The sequence below is a fragment of the Mustela lutreola genome, chromosome 4 (genome assembly GCF_030435805.1).
Source record: "Mustela lutreola isolate mMusLut2 chromosome 4, mMusLut2.pri, whole genome shotgun sequence".
Classification (NCBI taxonomy): domain Eukaryota; kingdom Metazoa; phylum Chordata; class Mammalia; order Carnivora; family Mustelidae; genus Mustela; species Mustela lutreola.
The window spans coordinates 22,487,151-22,503,686 of NC_081293.1; the positions used below are offsets into that span (position 1 = coordinate 22,487,151).

The following is a 16,536-nucleotide window of genomic DNA, read 5'->3' on the forward strand; positions in this document are numbered from 1 at the left end:
CTAATTGTCTTATATCTAGAGTGATGGGGATTGTTCTGGATTATATCTATAGTGTGTGCATAAACTTTAATAGCATTCCTTTTCATTAATAAAGTGTTCTGGTTTAGGACAGAATAGTTAGGATTATCTTACTTATATCCTGCCTCTCTGCCAGTAAGGGCAGAGGTCCATAGCAAGAACTGAGTAATGTAGAGCCCAAACATAAGAATTGCTAATCAGGTGTTTAACCAATTGAAAGAGAAGAATTTTGAATAGAGAAGGTATCATAAGCTATTGCTGTGTAATAAAGACCACCCCGAAATTTACTGGCTTAACAGTGAGTTGCTGTTGAGTCTGTGGATCAGTTGGATGGTCCTGGTTTTATCTGTGCTCATTGTGTGTCTGCCATCAGCTGTGGGTCCTTGGGTAGGGGGTTCTACTGGTCTTAGTCTTCTGGTGTCCAAGATGTTTGGTGTCTTCTAGAACAGCCTTGATTAGGATAATTAAATTCTTCTCCATGTGGTCTGTCATGCTTGATCAGGCTATTCTGCACGTGTTCATATGTAACAATGACAGGATTCCAAGAGAGAAAGCAAAAGTGCAGAGGCCTTGAAACTCATGATTGGCACACCCTCATTCCCGTGTCATCCCATGGCCACATGCTACTGTCGCCCTAGCCCCGATTCAAGGGATGAGGAAGTAGGTTTCACCTCTTGGTGCGAAAAGCTTCAGACTTAGAATGTGAAAGGCTTGGGCACAGAGTGAGGTAGAGAAGTGATCCAGCAATGCAGCCAATCTCCACCACGCTCTTAGGGGAGACTTGAAATGCTTTTACGTAGTCTAGCAGGCTCTCCTGAAGTCATACCCAGATTAAGCTACAAGTAGTAATCAAAGGGTATGTTCTTCTTTTGTTTTTAGTGACCCAGAGAATATAAAGGTCAGACACACTCTAAGATAAGTACTGGATGTTTTAGGAAGGATGGTAGGTGGGTCCTAACATGCAGTGCTCTCAAACTGGCACACGTCACCATGACATTTGTAGCATGGGACACGTGCAGATTTCTGGGAATGATTCTCAGAGATGTAATTTTTTTTTTTTCCTCAAGTGAAGCTTGGGAGACTGCATTTTCACACATTCTCCAGGACGCTTCTGATTCAGGTAGTCTGTAAACTTCTACTTTGAGAAACACTTGGCAAATTGGTAAGCAGGATTTCTTGTTTACTTTCAACCCTAGAAAACCAAAATGCATCTTTCTCCTCCTGTCTGTCAATTACTGTAATATGTTTGGTCTTTGAGGTACGCAGAGTTGTCATGACTTGGCCAAGTGACCTAAACTGCATGACTCAATGTTCTTGAAGACTCATCTTCCCTTTCAAACGAGCCACAATGCTTCACTAGTCATTAGTGCCTCCCTGGAATTCTCACACTGTCCGGCCCTTAGGCCTGCAGGATCATGGCTTTATCCTAGCCAGGAGTGGCAGTCCTCAAGACTCTCATGATTCTGTTTGGATTTGAACCAACAGAAAGGCCTGTTGGCCAGGAAAGAGAGCTTTGTAAGTGAAAACCCTTTGTTTTTTTCTGTTTTCTTTCTTTCTTTCTTTCTTTCTTTCTTTCTTTCTTTCTTTCTTTCTTTCTTTCTTTCTTTCTTTCTTTTTTATTTTTAAGGTGTTATTTATTTATTTGAGACAGAAAGAGAACAGCAGGGGAAGGGCCAGAGGGAGAGCAGCAGACTCTCCACTTAGCAGGGAGCCCAACTAGATCCCAGGCCCTGGAGATCATGACCTGAGCCAAAGGCAGATGCTTAGTCATCCAGGCACCCCACTCTTTCTGTTTCCTAAATAAACTTTGTGCCATTCCCATATCATTTTAATTTCTGGAGACATTGCAGACCACATGGATTTTGTGATATTCAAGGCATGTAACTAAAGCCCAGTGTAGGTAGGGGCGCCTGGGTGGCTGGCTCAGTGGGTTAAAGCCTCTGCCTTTGACTCAGGTTGAGATCCCAGGGTTCTGGGATCGAGCCCCGCATTGGGCTCTCTGCTCAGTGGGGAACCTGCTTCCTCCTCTCTCTCTGCCTGCCTCTCTGCCTACTTGTGATCTCTGTCTGTTAAATAAATTTAAATAAATAAATAAATAAAATCTTTAAAGCCCAGTATAGTTCTGCTTGGGAGGCAGGAGAGTCGAAAAGAAATTCACATTTGCAAACTTGCTTCTGTAAGTTCCTTGACCACAGTAACTTCTGGATTAGAAATGTAGAACTGAATTAGAAATGTAGTTCGGGGTTTCAGAGTCCTAGGGCAGGTAGAAGGTCTCCAAGAAAGTCCCTTTGCTCGAATAAGAATGAACACAAAGAGCCCGGTGTCCCCAGCCGATGCCCCCGTATTGTTGACTTCATGGCTTGGAAATAAACCAAACCAAGGGGCAAGGCTGCAGCAAAGGGGAATGTGGTACTCAGGGTAAAAGCATTTCCTCAAGGATGTTGTGCAGGACCTTGGTCTGCAAAGGGGCTGTGGCCATTTGATTTTGGGAAATGCTATAGTGAGTTAAATGAGCTTCTGTCCTGCAGGACTGTTACAAGCTTTTTTCTTATTTTCTTTTTTCTTTTTTTTTTTTTTTCCTTAGAGGTATTTATTTATTTTAGAGACGGGGGAAGAACAGGGGAAAAGGGGGAGAGAGAATCTCCAGCAGGCTCCACACCCAGTGCTGTTTTTATAATCAGCCTAGGTCCTCATGAATAAAACACAATAATTCAGCGCATGTCTGAGTCCTGCCAGGATTTCAGAAACAGTGTGTGCCAGCACCCAGACTTAGAAATGTGAAGGTAGCGATACCTGGGTGTCTTCGTCAGTGAAGTGTCCGACCCTTGATTTCAGCTCCAGGTCGTGATCTCAGACTTGTAAGGGTCCATCCCCACATCCTGCTCTGGGCTGGGCACGGAGACTGCATTGGAGTCTCTGTCTCCACCCCTCCCCTGCTCCCTCTCTTAAAAAAAGAAGAAGAAAGAAATGCGGGGTCCCCTACAGTACTGACGTATCCCTGCTTTGCTCTGTGTGCATAATGGCAAATCAACCACTCAGCATTTTCTTTCAGGCTTCTACCTTGTTTAGGCCGCAACTGGAGAGAGATTAATTTATGCTAATTCCACACCAGAAGCTAAACCCATTTATCACCCCTTTCCATTCCTCAGCAGAATACACCCAAACACACCTAATCGTCGGGCACACCAAGATAATGCAGCTGTGGTGTGTGCAGCAGTAATAGGCCCATTTACATTTAGGGGCAGGTCAGCAAGCAGCCCCGTGGAACCCACAGGGCAGTGATGTCCTGTCTGACCCTGCTCCGCCTGCTGCCGGCTGCCTGAGCCCTCAGAGACAAAGCGATGCAGAGAAGGGGGAGCAGACAGCCGCGCTTTAGATCTCAGAACACAGAAGCTCATTTTTCCAAAATACTGTGCTAATTACTTACCAGTGCTGACGCTGCTTGTATACGAATGATGCTTTCAGTAGGAATGATTTAGAATTGAAGATAGAAACTTGTGATGTGGGGAAAAAGGATGAGGAAGGGAAGAAAAGGGGAATAGTGTGAGTGTGTGTGTGTGTGTGAGTGTGTGTGTGTGTGTGTGTGTGTTTGCTTTCTCTTTTAGCAAGAGCCTGGACAAAGCAATTTCCTCTTTACTTTTCCACTTATTTCAAATGTCAACCCTTTCAAGCAGGCTAGTATCCCTCCTGGTTACTCCATAGCCCTGATCTCCGCTTATCCCCAAGGAGTGTGCCGCTAGGAATTACAAGTTTAGCTACTAAAGCTAACCCGCCTCTAACCCTCCTAAACAGAGAGGCCCCTCCCTGAACCTGTATATGTTCCCTGCCAAGCTAACAGTTTGCATTAGAATGTCTTCCGATTTTTATTTCCTTGCGTGTGATAAGAGTATTGTGCTAATGTCCAGAGAGAGAAGGACCTTATCTTTTAGAGTTACAGATGGAATTACAGGATGGCTAAGATTGGCTTCAGAATACGGAGGGTTGTGGTTGTGAGGACTGGATGTGGATAAAAAGAATACAGTATTGTCTGTGGGTTGATGTTTGTTGAAGCCAGGTGCTGGGTATGTTTCTCTATGCACCTGCACCATGTGTGTGTAACCATACAGCGTAGGTGTGTACACCCACGTGTCACCCCAGTGTGAGCGTGCATGCTTTATGATTCTAACTATTCCTTTTAAGACTTGATCATTTTTTAACTTGGATCACTTAATTTACTTCTCGCACTATAGTTTTAGCCCTAATCCCCACTCTCAGAAATACGTTTTTAAATTTCCGGTATTTTCCACTGAAATTAGCTCCATGAGTGTTCGTGGTAGGACTCGGGTTCAAGTCTTCCTTCTTCCGCTTCCTCGTTGCGAGTCCTCTGGAAGGACATGAACCAGTGAGAGCCTCACAGTTCTCATCCGTCCGGCGGAGGCCACAGCCCTGCCTTCCATTTGTGGAAGTCAGCTGCGAAAATCCCTGTGAAAAATGGAAGGTGCCCCCCTCCCCAGTGACATCCTGTCAGTTGCAGTGTGGGTTCTGAAGTATTTCTGGACTCCTTTGCTGATGCCACTGTGTTTGCCTTAGTAAATGGAAGACACTTTGGTTTTCTCATTTCGACCTGGAAGCACGTGTGCGTTGGGTATGTCCCTGTGGTCTCCTCTCTCCCAGACTCACCTACCGCCCCGCTCGGCATAAGCGCTGCTTGACGTAGGAGAGAGAGATCACAGGGGTTGCCTAACATTCCTGCTTCCTAAAAGCTGATGCTACTAAAACAACTAAACCTGTTTTCTGAGCAACAGGGTTTGACCAGTTCCCCAGCAAAACTATTTGACGCCTGGAACGTGCACTCCAGTTTCCTGGAGTGTCTGGAACATAGTCTCACCATAGAACGTAATAGAACGTAGCCTGACTAGACAGAGCAGAAGCGGCCTCGAGTCCTGTTGGGGTCCGTCAGCATACAGGCCACTCTTCTCGAACTCTCACACCCAGGTGACCAGAACGTTGCCTTCTTGGCTCCTGACAGAGAAAAGCCACAGAAAATGGTGCTTGAAAGTCACCAACCTTCCTGAGTATCAGACTTTCTTAAGTGGGGGAAGGTAAAGTTCAGTGCCCAGGCCTCCTAAGGTGTACGTGTGGCTTGTCTTTCATGCTTGAGCGATGCTGTTTTTGCGACATGTCCATTTTTTTTTTTTTTTTAAGATTTTAGTTTATTTGACAGAGAAAACAAGTGGGCAGAGAAGCAGGCAGAGAGAGAGAGAGGAAGGGAAGCAGGCTCCCTGCCGAGCCAAGAGCTCGATGCGGGGCTCAATCCCAGGACCCCGGGATCGTGACCTGAGCCGAAGGCAGAGGCTTTAACCCACTGAGCTACCCAGATGCCCCAACATGTCCATTTTTTGAGAGGGTGCAAATTAATGGCATACAAAGTCCTTAAAGCAAGGCAGATTTGACCCTAAGATTGAGGAGGATTTGGGGGTGGAGAGATGCTCCTGAGAGCTGTGGTCTAGCAGGGAGGGATCTTTTTTTTTTTTTTAATATTTTATTTATTTATTTGACAGAGAGAGAGAGAGAGATCACAAGTAGGCAGAGGTAGGCAGAGAGGTGGAAGCAGGCTCCCTGCCAAGCAGAGAGCCCGATGTGGGGCTCGATCCCAGGACTCTGGGATCATGACCTGAGCTGAAGGCAGAGGCTTTAACCCACTGAGCCACCCAGGCGCCCCAGGGAGGAGGATCTTTTATGGCTGCAAAGAGGAGACGTCGGTGCTTCTGAGAGGCTGGTGCTCCTGGCGCAGATTGCTGTCAGGGCTTCCGGAAGCCGTCGAGACGACATGAGGTCGCGCACCCCTCCACCTGCACCACGGTGACAACTCTTGTGAAATCTTCCCTTAGCCATCGGTTTCCTGTGTGCCGGAAAGATGAGCGTGCTCGTACCCTCCGGTCCTTTGTCTCACGTGACAGTCGCAGGGACCGGAGTGAGAGACAGCAGATCCTTCATCACGATATTCCCGTTGCTCCTTCGGGGGGATGTGCATTGCCCCGCGTGAGAGAAGCTTGCACTCAGAGTAGAGGAAAATGTCATAATCATAGTGTTTTAAATATTGATTCAAAAGAAGAGCAGCAGCCGTCGTAAGAAAGGTTAACCCCTAGGGGAGACTTAATACGCGTCCAGCACGGTTGTCAGTGTGTTCACACGGTCCTCACACACACCCCACGAGATACGCCCCGTTACTCTCCCGCCACGTAAGCCTATTAAGGTGAAATCGCTTGCCTAGACTCACAGGGTGGGCTGCGGTAATGCAGGCCTGGAATCGGGGCAGTCTGGGCCCAGGGCCCACCGCCCACCCTTCCTGCACAGGCCAGCTGGAGCACTCCAGGGGCTACGCCAAAACTCAGATGCCCCCTCCTACCCCCATGTCAGTCACGTGACACGCACCTGTGCGTAGGCCCCACGGGGTTTCCTGGGACTCACCTTGCCTCTGCGTGAAGAGCATCAGCACCTGACGGCGTCAGGCGTGCCCTGCCCATGACCATGCCTTGTGTTCTCCCCTAGCCCCGCTGGTGGACCTCACTCCGACCCACAGTGGATCCGCCATGCTGATGCTGCTGTCGGTGGTGTTCGTGGGGCTGGCGGTGTTTGTCATCTACAAGTTTAAAAGGTATGAGGCCCTCTGTCCTTGTCGCCTCTCCCCCTCCCCTCTCCCCGACAGGCTCGCAAGCACGTGTTGCCATGATGTACGTCTCCCGTGCATAGCAATGATGCTGTCTGTTAATGTTTTAGGAAGATCCCGGGGATTAATGTTTATGCCCAGATGCAGAATGAGAAAGCACGAGAGATGGTCAGTCGGGTCAGTCACCCTGAAAGCAGGGCCCATATCCCTCAGACTGAACTAAGGAGGCCTGGCCAACTGCTAGATGAGAAGGTGGAATGCCAGCTCATAGGTAAATGACTCCCAGGAGCCGCCGCTGCTCAGCTGGGCAGTCAGTCCGACCGCTCACTGTCTCACCCCTTTCTGGCTTGACCTAACCACTCTCTCCTGCTCTAACATTCCTGAGAGAAACAGCTAAGATGCCTCCTTCCCTGCTTCCTTCAACTGGAATGAGGGGGGGAAAAAAGCCTTCTTGCTCCTATGTAGTGTTTTTTTTTCTTCCCTCTCTCGTGACGTTATGTTTCCTCTTGCAAAATCTCTTGCTCTAAAATACGGGGCTTCAGAATGTTCATGGTCAAAGAGCAGAGTGTTGACTCTAACAATGTGCAAGAAGGAAGCCTCAGAGGCTAGATCTGGTGATGTGGAGGGCTGGGCAGGGTAGGGAATGACAGGGTAGGCCAGACCCACCTGGCCTCAAGACAACTCTTTGGAGGGCAAATTGTTTCAGAATGCTTGTAGAGAAGCGACATCAGGAGACAGAATAGAGGAGGGACAAGCTGATTACCCTGGGATTTTTTTTTTTATTAGCAGGAGTCTAAAAACTGCCCCGAGCCCCGAAACATGGAACCTAAGAATGTTGAGGCCAAGAGGCAGAAAGTTTGCAGAACACCCCAGGAGTGAGGTTTCCTGAGAGAGACCCCTGGGGAGTTAACCTGTTACAGGGCCGACGGGCACATTTCTTCCTCCTGTTCACCTGTCCCTGGCAGGAGTCTTACAGTGGACCTTATCATATATCAATAGAGCTCTCGCTCTCTCTCTATGCCTGCAAAGTAAGCTGGGAATCCAACAGCTAGGTCCAGAGTCCCAGGCGTGATCGCTAAACCCTACTGTCTATGGCAGAGGAAAATTTCCAGGGAGTTAGACAGACCCCTGCGGCCGCCACTGTGACCCATGGCTGGCCCTGTTACATCCTGTCTGGTGGTGTCAGGGCTTGAAGCTGTCCTGTTGCCCCCTTGAATCCTGCATTGTGGAACAAGGCGGATACATTCCTACATAACTGTCTGTGCTTCACTCTAATGTCAGAATACCAAACCTTCTAGAAGGGTGCTCCCTGAGATTTCTCATCAGTGACTTGGAACAGGAAAGGAGCACCTAAATGGAGAAACAGCCCTCTCTTTAAGCAGAGGTGGGAGAGTTCTGTGATGGTGCTGGGTGAGATTTCAGTGCAGGGCCTGGCTTGTCTCAGACATAATAATACCAGCTGGAACCCTATCTGGGGTCCGGCGTTCACAATGTGCTGGCTTTTATTTGGGGAGACAGGGTGATAAATGTGTAATTGCTTTAGGTTCAAAAGAAAAAGCCTTTTCTGTCTTCAAGTCCAGAGAAGCGTTCACCCTGTCTATTTACTTCTAAAGCTTCTAAGTGCATTTTTGTGGGTCATTTGGTTTTCAATCCCATTTCCACGGGGTATGAAGCACGGCGCTGTTGACTGTATTAAAGTAGCAAAGCCTCCTTCACCAGGAGAATCCCATAGCTCGTTGCACAGTCTCTGACACCTTTCCATTGTCAGTGTCATTAAATGAGTAAGTGTTACACGTTTTCTCTTAGGAGAGTAGCTTTACCCTCCCCTCCCTCCCCTTCTACTCAACCTGGTGACTCATCTCTCCGATTGCAAAGAGCAAGACACGCCACTCCACCTCCAACGCCAAAGCGGGGATCTGCTGGGGCACAATTTGCAATTTAAGGAAAACCCCCCAAGGCTACAGGCGACCTGCTGATCAGGAAAGAATTTCGCTCTTGTCAAGTACACCATCCTTCATGACCACTAACTCTATGTTTTTTTTCTTTCCTTTGTTGTTCTGTTTCCTATTTTGCCAGGAAGTATTTCCATAGTTGCTGAGAATCAAAGCACAAAAGAAATCCCTACCTATGTAAATGTTTGAATGGAGGACGCCAGTAAAAACAAAAACAAACAAATAAAATAAAAACAATCAAAATCCAAACAGACAGACAAACAAACACTCACTGCATCGGGACTTTTTAATTCTTCAGACACAGACAACAAGGGTTTTTAGCTTTAAGCCTGTGCATGTGGACAATACCTTGAGAACATGCTTGGAGGGGCAGTGTACAGGTGCTCTATTTTAATGGAAAAACACTCCCCTCCCCTTTCCTCTTCTCTCTCTTTTTTCTGATCGGTCGTGTTTGTAGAAAATTCATAACATATAGAGGCCAAGGAAATCTGCATGTGTTTTTGGAAATATTCTTGGCCCTAGATTAAACACCAATTTTAGCCCTAGAGGCTGATGGGGGGATTAGCCACCCCAGCCCCTTTCATAAGACACAATGACATGCACAGGAGTGTGAAACCCTGAGCTGTTTCTCTGTCCCACTTGCCTCATTGCCAGTTTCTTTTCTAAGTTATCTCTGGTAGCTCCGGGGGGCCAGCAGTGGCCACCAGGCTGCTTGTGTTTTGCATTCTGAGCGGCCACAGGGATGAAGGAGCGAGGTCAAGTTCCACGTACGCAGGCAGAGTAGGGAAAGCCGGCTGGCTGCGGGGGCAAGCATGTCAGAAGTGGATCTCTGTTTCCTGTCCACCCCTTCCCATCACAAAGGCTTTCCCTTGTAGCTTTCGTGTTCCTGCCCCCCAACTTATGTAGAAAAGAGCATCCCAGTTCCCCAGCGTCTGGCCTCCCCATTTGTTTGCTATTCCCGTACGGTCATCCTCAGTTGGTGTCTTTGTACCTCTTCCTTCCGGTCTCCAAGTTGTCTTTCAACTCCCCTTACTTTTTCTTCCTAAACATGTTATTGGATTCTGGACATTAACCTCCGTGTTTCCTAAATACTGGCCTAGCCTCTGCCGGCCTTGTCCCCGCCACACACACGTTTCAGATCTGTCAGCATGCCAGCTTCCCTACACCTCTGCACACTGACCCAATACATCCTGCCCTGCAGGGTTCGGCTCCATGTATCCTTAGTTTCCTGTAGAACCTGCCTCTTCCAAATAGCCTTGCCTTTTCCCACCTGGAAACACGCAAAGTGTGTCAAAGAGTTGATGTATCCAAAGCAATTCAAACCTGGCCACATACACTGGAAAAAGCATACAGATGCGTAGTGGTATTCTCACACCTTAGCAAAAATCTCGTGTGCGGATTCCAGAACATTCTTGTGAGAAATGTTTTGAATGCGTTCCTGTGTGGCAGGGCAATTTCCTTCTGTAATGGTTGCTGTTACCCAGTTTTTGTTCTCTCACAGTACAGTAAAAATATTTGTAAAATAAAACTGATTTTAACCAGAAGAAGAAGCAGGTTAATGGATTGAATATTTAAAAATGTCAAAAAGTCCGAGAATATACGGGGGTCTTGTCTTACATTAGGATAAGATTTTGATGATGTAGAATGATTCCAGACATTTCCCAGTTATGCTCTCTGATCTCTGAGTATCCTATTATTGGCAAAGGAAAAATTAGCAAGCCGAAAGGGGAGGAGGTAGATGTCTAACTAAGGCAGATTGGCTCAGAGCATGAACAATCAATCCCCATTTGCCCAGGTCAATAATGAAAGAAGACCCAGAGTAAGAAAGAAACAAATGTGTGTCGAGCAGGCGGCCTTGAAGGATTAAGAATTAGGCAAAGCCTACTCTAAAATACGGGAGAAAGCAGTTTTGAAAACCACCCAGAGAGAGCAGCCTCCTCTGTGGCCAAGTTCCCAGGCCAGTCACAGTCGATAACAGGGTCCTGGTGATCCTGGGGGTCCCAAAGATCCTGGCGATCCCTGCCTTCACGTAGCTTAGGCAGGGCAAGAGTAGCGAAGCTGCAATCAGAAGTGAATCATTTGGAAGTTTTTGTGGTTGAAGATGCCCAGGATGAATCTGGGAAATGGATTATGCCTGAGGCGGCCATCTGTTTGTAGAACTCAATTGATCCCCCACCTGCCAGGCTTCCTATCCCATAGGAAACATCCTCATCGATCTGCTTCAGTTGGAGCCTTCCCAGTTTAATCTGGAAGACAAAATGTTTGGAAACCAAAAGAAGCTCACTCAAAACAGCACAGGGAGTCCTCAGAGTTGCCGTTCAATTAATTTTAATTGGAAAATTATGAAAAAGGGAATAACCCTCTTAGTCTCGCACAGTGCCTTGCCTAGAGTAGGTATTAAAAAAATGACTTTGTTGAAGGGATACATGGAAGAATACATGAGAAGACAGAAGGAAAAGTGGATGTGTGAGTCCTAATTAAAAATGGAGGTAGACGTGAGATGCCTGGCATTTTGGAAAGTGATCACAGATGGCCAGCTCTCCCGTTCAGCATCTCCGGGACCCTCAGGTGCCTCTCCTCAAAGCTCCCTTCCACTTGTAGGAGAAGAGTGAGGCAAGGGGACCTCATTGTTCTTACAATCTAGGGCTGTGGTTTTCAAAGCGTGGTGTCTGGACTGAGCAGTATCAGCATCCCCTCAGACTTCCTAGAAATGAAAATCTGGGGTCCCCTGACTGTAGACCTACTGAATCGGAAGCTATAGGGGGTGGGGCCCAGCAGTCTATCTTTACCAGCTTTTTCAGGTGACAGTGATGTCCACAGAACTTTGGGAACCACCACACTCGGCCACTCCAGCTCAATCCCAAAGAGAAGGCAGTGATGAGAGCCTACAAATGGGAGGGACCCAAGTGCCTACCGACTCGTGAACAGCAGGTGCAAACACAATGAGGAGTTTGGTGGGCTTCAGGCCAGAGGAGTGAGTGGGGAGGGATGCATGTGGAAGGGAAGATTCAGGGCAAGCTAGAAATCTGATATTACAACATTTTCCAAAAATCCCAGAAGGCAAACTGTGCACGCTCTTCCCTGAACTACCCAACCAACATTTTCTCCTTTGCCTTATTCCTAATTGGATTCACGGTCCAAAATGCAGAGGTTTGCTTTGCTTTTTTTTCCCACAAGTTCCAAACAGCAACTTTGAGAGCGATGGGCAGTTTGGCAACTGTTCTGTGTTTTCCAGGATTCCAACTGAGCATTGAAATCCCTCATTTGCCAAGTTATTTTTATAGGAAGCCAATTTAAAGAAAAAAAAAAAAAAAGTTTTCTTATAGTATCGGAACTACTTCTAATTTTAAAATGACTTTTTTGATGTATTTTTTTGTTAAATACTATGTAGTGTAATGTATACTTGCTCTTGTTTATTGCTTTTACAATCATATTTATTAAACAGATAATGTCTCTAAAGTCTTGGCCTCGAGGAGTTTATTTGATCTCAAACCAAACCGTGGCGTTCTGTCTTCATGCAGAAGTGATACAACTGTAGGATTTTATAAAGGCTAGTTGTGTGAGAATATAGCAAATACCACAGTCTCAAAGGATTATTTTTGTTTGTGTGCTTTTTTTTTTTTTTAACTCACAAAGGAAAATCTATTCTATTAACCTGAATTCAACCTGCATTCTATTTGACTCTATAATGTCTGTTGCTTTATTAAATTACCTTATTCTACTTAAAAACCCTCCAAACTGGTTACTTTGGAATGAGTCACATGCTTATTATGTTTAGTTCAAAATTAGAAATTACTACTATGTGACCAACCCATTCAACTTTGTTTAGAATATTAGTTATGGAAGGAGCAAAGCAGCCTGTGATGTAATGAGCTGAAACCTCGGGCCATGGGAAAAACACTAGGGATAGCATAATAAAGGCTTTGACCCTGAAATTAGGAGAGTGGATCTCTCCTTCCAGCTATGCCAGCTGTGTGACCTTGAACGAAGCACTTTCCCATACAAGAGCTTTAGTGTCCTCATGCATATAATCTGAAGGAAGAAGACAACTTCCAGCTTTGGTATTCTGAGTCGGTGAGTCATTCCCGAGAGCCCCATCCAGCTGATTTAAATTCAATGCACTGGATCCCAAATCCTCCAGCCTTGTGGCTTGCCTACATAGGTGACATCTCTCCTTGGACAACATTTTGCCCTTGTATTTATATAGAAAGAGAACTTTCCTCAGCTTTCCAGAGACCCAAGAGGTGCAGAATGGCGTTGCCTCAACAGCATAGTCACCGCATGTCTGAGAATCCCTGTTTTTAGGTGGCCTTGAACCTCTCCTTCCCCACAGGCTTAATCTTCTACCTGACCCTTTGTTGTTCTTTGCCCGGCCAGAACCTCTGCTGTGCTTCCCCCTCTGTAGTTTCTCTCTTCTCTCACCAAGGGTGCAGGCAGTCCAACAAAAATCATCCGTGGAGACTTCAAACAGAGATTTTACACAGGGAATTTTTTGCTTGAGTAACTGAAGAGCCAAGATGCCAAGTAGGTGGAGGTGACACAACGCCAGGATAAGCATCAGTAGGAAGCCTCTGCCTTCCCCGGGCTGGGCTGGAAGGACCCAGGGATTCCTGCAACCCGGGACCAGCACCACCAGCTGGACACTGAAATCATGGAGGACATGGCTGGCACTTTCTGGAACCACAGAGGAGCCATGGCCGTAGCCAGCCATGCTGCCCAAGCAAAGGAGAGGGAGAGAGGGAGCTTGCTGTTTCCTTGCTGTGACCCTCCCACCTGCAGAGGAAGCTCCCACTGACCAAGCCCACCCACAAGCCAGTGGGGAGTAGACTGGAGAGAACACAGGCAGGGGACTGGCACAGCTACACTTGCAGGTTTAGTGCACATGAAATCCACATTCTCCCCCAGTCCAAAGGAAATATTTAAATAGTAGGTGCTCCTTTCCCTGTGGCATTCTTTCACTTGTTTCACTTCCAACAACACCTAGTTATTATTATTAGGATGTTATGTTAGTCACCATGCAGTACATCATTAGTTTTTGATGTAGTGTTCCATGATTCATCGTTTACGTAGTGTTACAGTGCTCTGTGCAGTCTGTGCCCTCCTTAATACCCATCACTGGACTAACCCCTCCCTCCACATGCCTCCCCTCTAAAACTCTCAGTTTGTTTCCTGGAGTCCATAATCTCTCGTGTTTCGTCTCCCCCTCCGATTTCCCCCAGTTCATTTTTCCCTTCCTTCTCCTAATGTCCTCCATGCTATTCCCTATGTTTCACAAATAAATGAAACCACATGACATTTTTTTTCTCTGCTTGACTTATTTCACTCAGCTTAATCTCCACCAGTTCCACCTATGTTGATGAAAATGTTGGGTGTTCATCCTTTCTGACGGCTGAGTAATATTCCATTGTATGTATGGACCACATGTTCTTCATCCATTCGGCTGTTGAAGGGCATCTTGGCTCCTTCCACAGTTTGGCTATTGTGGCCATTGCTGCTATGAACATTGGGGTACATGTGGTTCTTCTTTTCACTACTTTTGTATCTTTGGAGTAAATACCCAGTAGTGCAATTGCCAGGTCATAGAATAGCTCTGTTTTGAACTATTTGAGGAACCTCCATACTATTTTCCAAAGTGGCTCTACCAGCTTGTGTTCCCACCAACAGTGTAAGAAGGTTCTCCTTTCTCCACAACCTCTCCAACGTTTGTTGTTTCTTGTCTTCTCAGTTTTTGCCATTCTAACTGGTATAAAGTGGTATCTCAATGTAGTTTTGATTTGAATTTCCCTGATGACTAATGATGTTGAGCATTTTTTCATTCAACAACACCTATTTAAATCAGAAATCTGTTCACCTGTGCCACTTTTTACATCTTGCTCACAGAATTCTACACTCCTGTAGGAAAGGAATCTTTTTAAAAAATTTTTCATTTCACTCCTTCAGCCTCTAGCACTGGACATTGCCATTAGGGGGCACTAGATAAATGTTTGCTGAAACTCAGCCCTGGCTTTTCAGCTTTGCGTGGTAAGCAAAGATCTCTGAGTTGCCCTCGTCTGATTCTCCTTACCCAGCCAGCACCCCTGATTTTATGTTCAACTGATGTTTTTCAGGCACCAACACATCCTTGCCCTTCCTCTCGCTTACCTCAAGCCACTGTTTTCAGGGGCCTATTCTTAGATATTAACTTCAGAGAAATAGTTGTAGTTTAGGGGGAAAAAATGGTTAGAAAATAGTGTGAAAAACCAAGGCCTAAGTTTTGCTTTGGAATTATTATCGGATCACCTATTTCTTAGAAGTTAATAGTATTTTGCTGATGCTTTCATAGTAGGGAAAAATCCCAAAATAATTCTAGATGGACATATGCTATAAGTAGGTGTTATAGTTTTCATGTTAAACATCAGAAAAGGAATCTTTGGTTGACCAAATACAAATCTGTATTAATCTTATGTGTTACAGACTTCTTTAGATGGTGATGATACAATCGAGAGCAAGGCAGATAAGCTATCTGCCTTTATGAGCGTATATTCTAATAGGAACAGCGAACAAATAATAAAATGTAGGGTAACAGATCTAATGCCATCATACACATAAGACAATTTTGATAAGTAAAAATAAAACACAGCAGAAAGCATAGTGACGGGGGATTGGGATGGGAGAGGAGGGGTTGGTCCCCAGCTGCTCTGAGATCTGAAAGCTGAAAAGCAACGAACTTGTTCCGCATCAGTCTCAGATCATCAAGCAGAAAACAAACAATTTTGGACCTCAGCACAGCCGTTAGAAATGCTTCTGAGTTTAAAGAAAAATTAATTTTCACAATGGTCACGTCGGGGAAATTTCCCCAGAGAATTATATATATTATGTGGCATATGTGCTCCTGAAAAATCACCTCACGATGCAGAAAAGCACAATAAAAATGCGAGGCTTAGGAAAAGAAATGGGACCAGGACACAACACACAGTAACTTTCTCATGTGCCACCTTCATGGGTAATGAGTCAGCGACATGTTAAAAAGAGATACAAACCCGTCCTAGTCCATTCTGCTCTTATAACACAGTAGGAGAGACTGGGTGGCTTAAAAATAGCGGGAATTTATTTCTTATGATTCTGGAGGCTTGAAAGTCTGAGATCAAGATGCCACCAAATTCAGAGGACCTGTTTTCCTCTCATATGTGGCATCTCCTCACTGCGTCCTAACAGGATAGAAAGAGCAAGGGAGCTCTCTGGTGTGTTTTCAGTAAAAGCTGTCATCACCTCCCAAGAGCCCCACTCCTAAATACCGTTACTTTGGGCATGAGGTTTTGGACAGAAGAGTTTGGGAGGAGACACTAACGTTCAGACCATAGCAAAACCTAATAAAAATGGTAACACACTTCTGTGGTGTTAAAAGGTTAAGAAATACACAGATAAAGCACCTTGGAAAAAACCCAATGTTGGCTTACGAAAGTGGGTATTAGAGTACTCATAGCATGTGAGCATCGTGAAGTGAGTTGTGACACAAGTCACTGTGAAGTGAGTTATTGTGAAGAAGGAGAATTACATGAAACCCAACAAAGTTGTAACACCGAGCGGATGGTATGGCCTGGGTCACGTGAGGCAAAGGGAGGTAGCTGGTAGATGGTGGAGGGTGTGTGTGTGTGTGTGTGTGTTGTGCAGGGTACATAGCAAAATCCAGTAGAGTATAGTTTTGTCTCTTCACTTAATATTTTTATTGGCAGAATCACACATACACACAAAATTTGCATTCTCTTCGAATTCTCTAATGTATCAATCCCTTTGGAATAAATGTACACCTTCAAAAAAGTTTTACCGCAGAACAGTAATCCAGATGTTAGTTTAAAAATAATCTGGATATACTAATAGGAGGAAGAGTCTAACTTGACCTCAGAGGGAAAAGGTAAGAACAGAGCGCCTATCCTCATT

General features: G+C 45.7%; 1 protein-coding gene across 5 annotated transcripts in view; it reads left to right on the top strand.

Annotated features, from left to right (window-relative positions):
• Positions 1-12,078, top strand: part of SORCS1 (sortilin related VPS10 domain containing receptor 1) — a 512,629-nt gene extending 500,551 nt beyond the window's left edge. Inside the window, exons 25-28 of one of the 5 annotated variants that reach the window (XM_059173260.1) lie at positions 6,550-6,655; positions 6,778-6,938; positions 7,520-7,522; positions 11,797-12,078. In XM_059173260.1, coding sequence (XP_059029243.1) covers positions 6,550-6,655; positions 6,778-6,938; positions 7,520-7,522; positions 11,797-11,873 — 347 coding nt within the window. In that variant the 3' untranslated portion in view covers positions 11,874-12,078. Of the gene's footprint in view, positions 1-6,549; positions 6,656-6,777; positions 6,939-7,519; positions 7,523-8,473 lie in introns of all 5 variants that reach the window. The other 4 variants (XM_059173256.1, XM_059173257.1, XM_059173258.1 and 1 more) reach the window with 4 other exon arrangements.
• Positions 12,079-16,536: the final 4,458 nt, after the last annotated feature.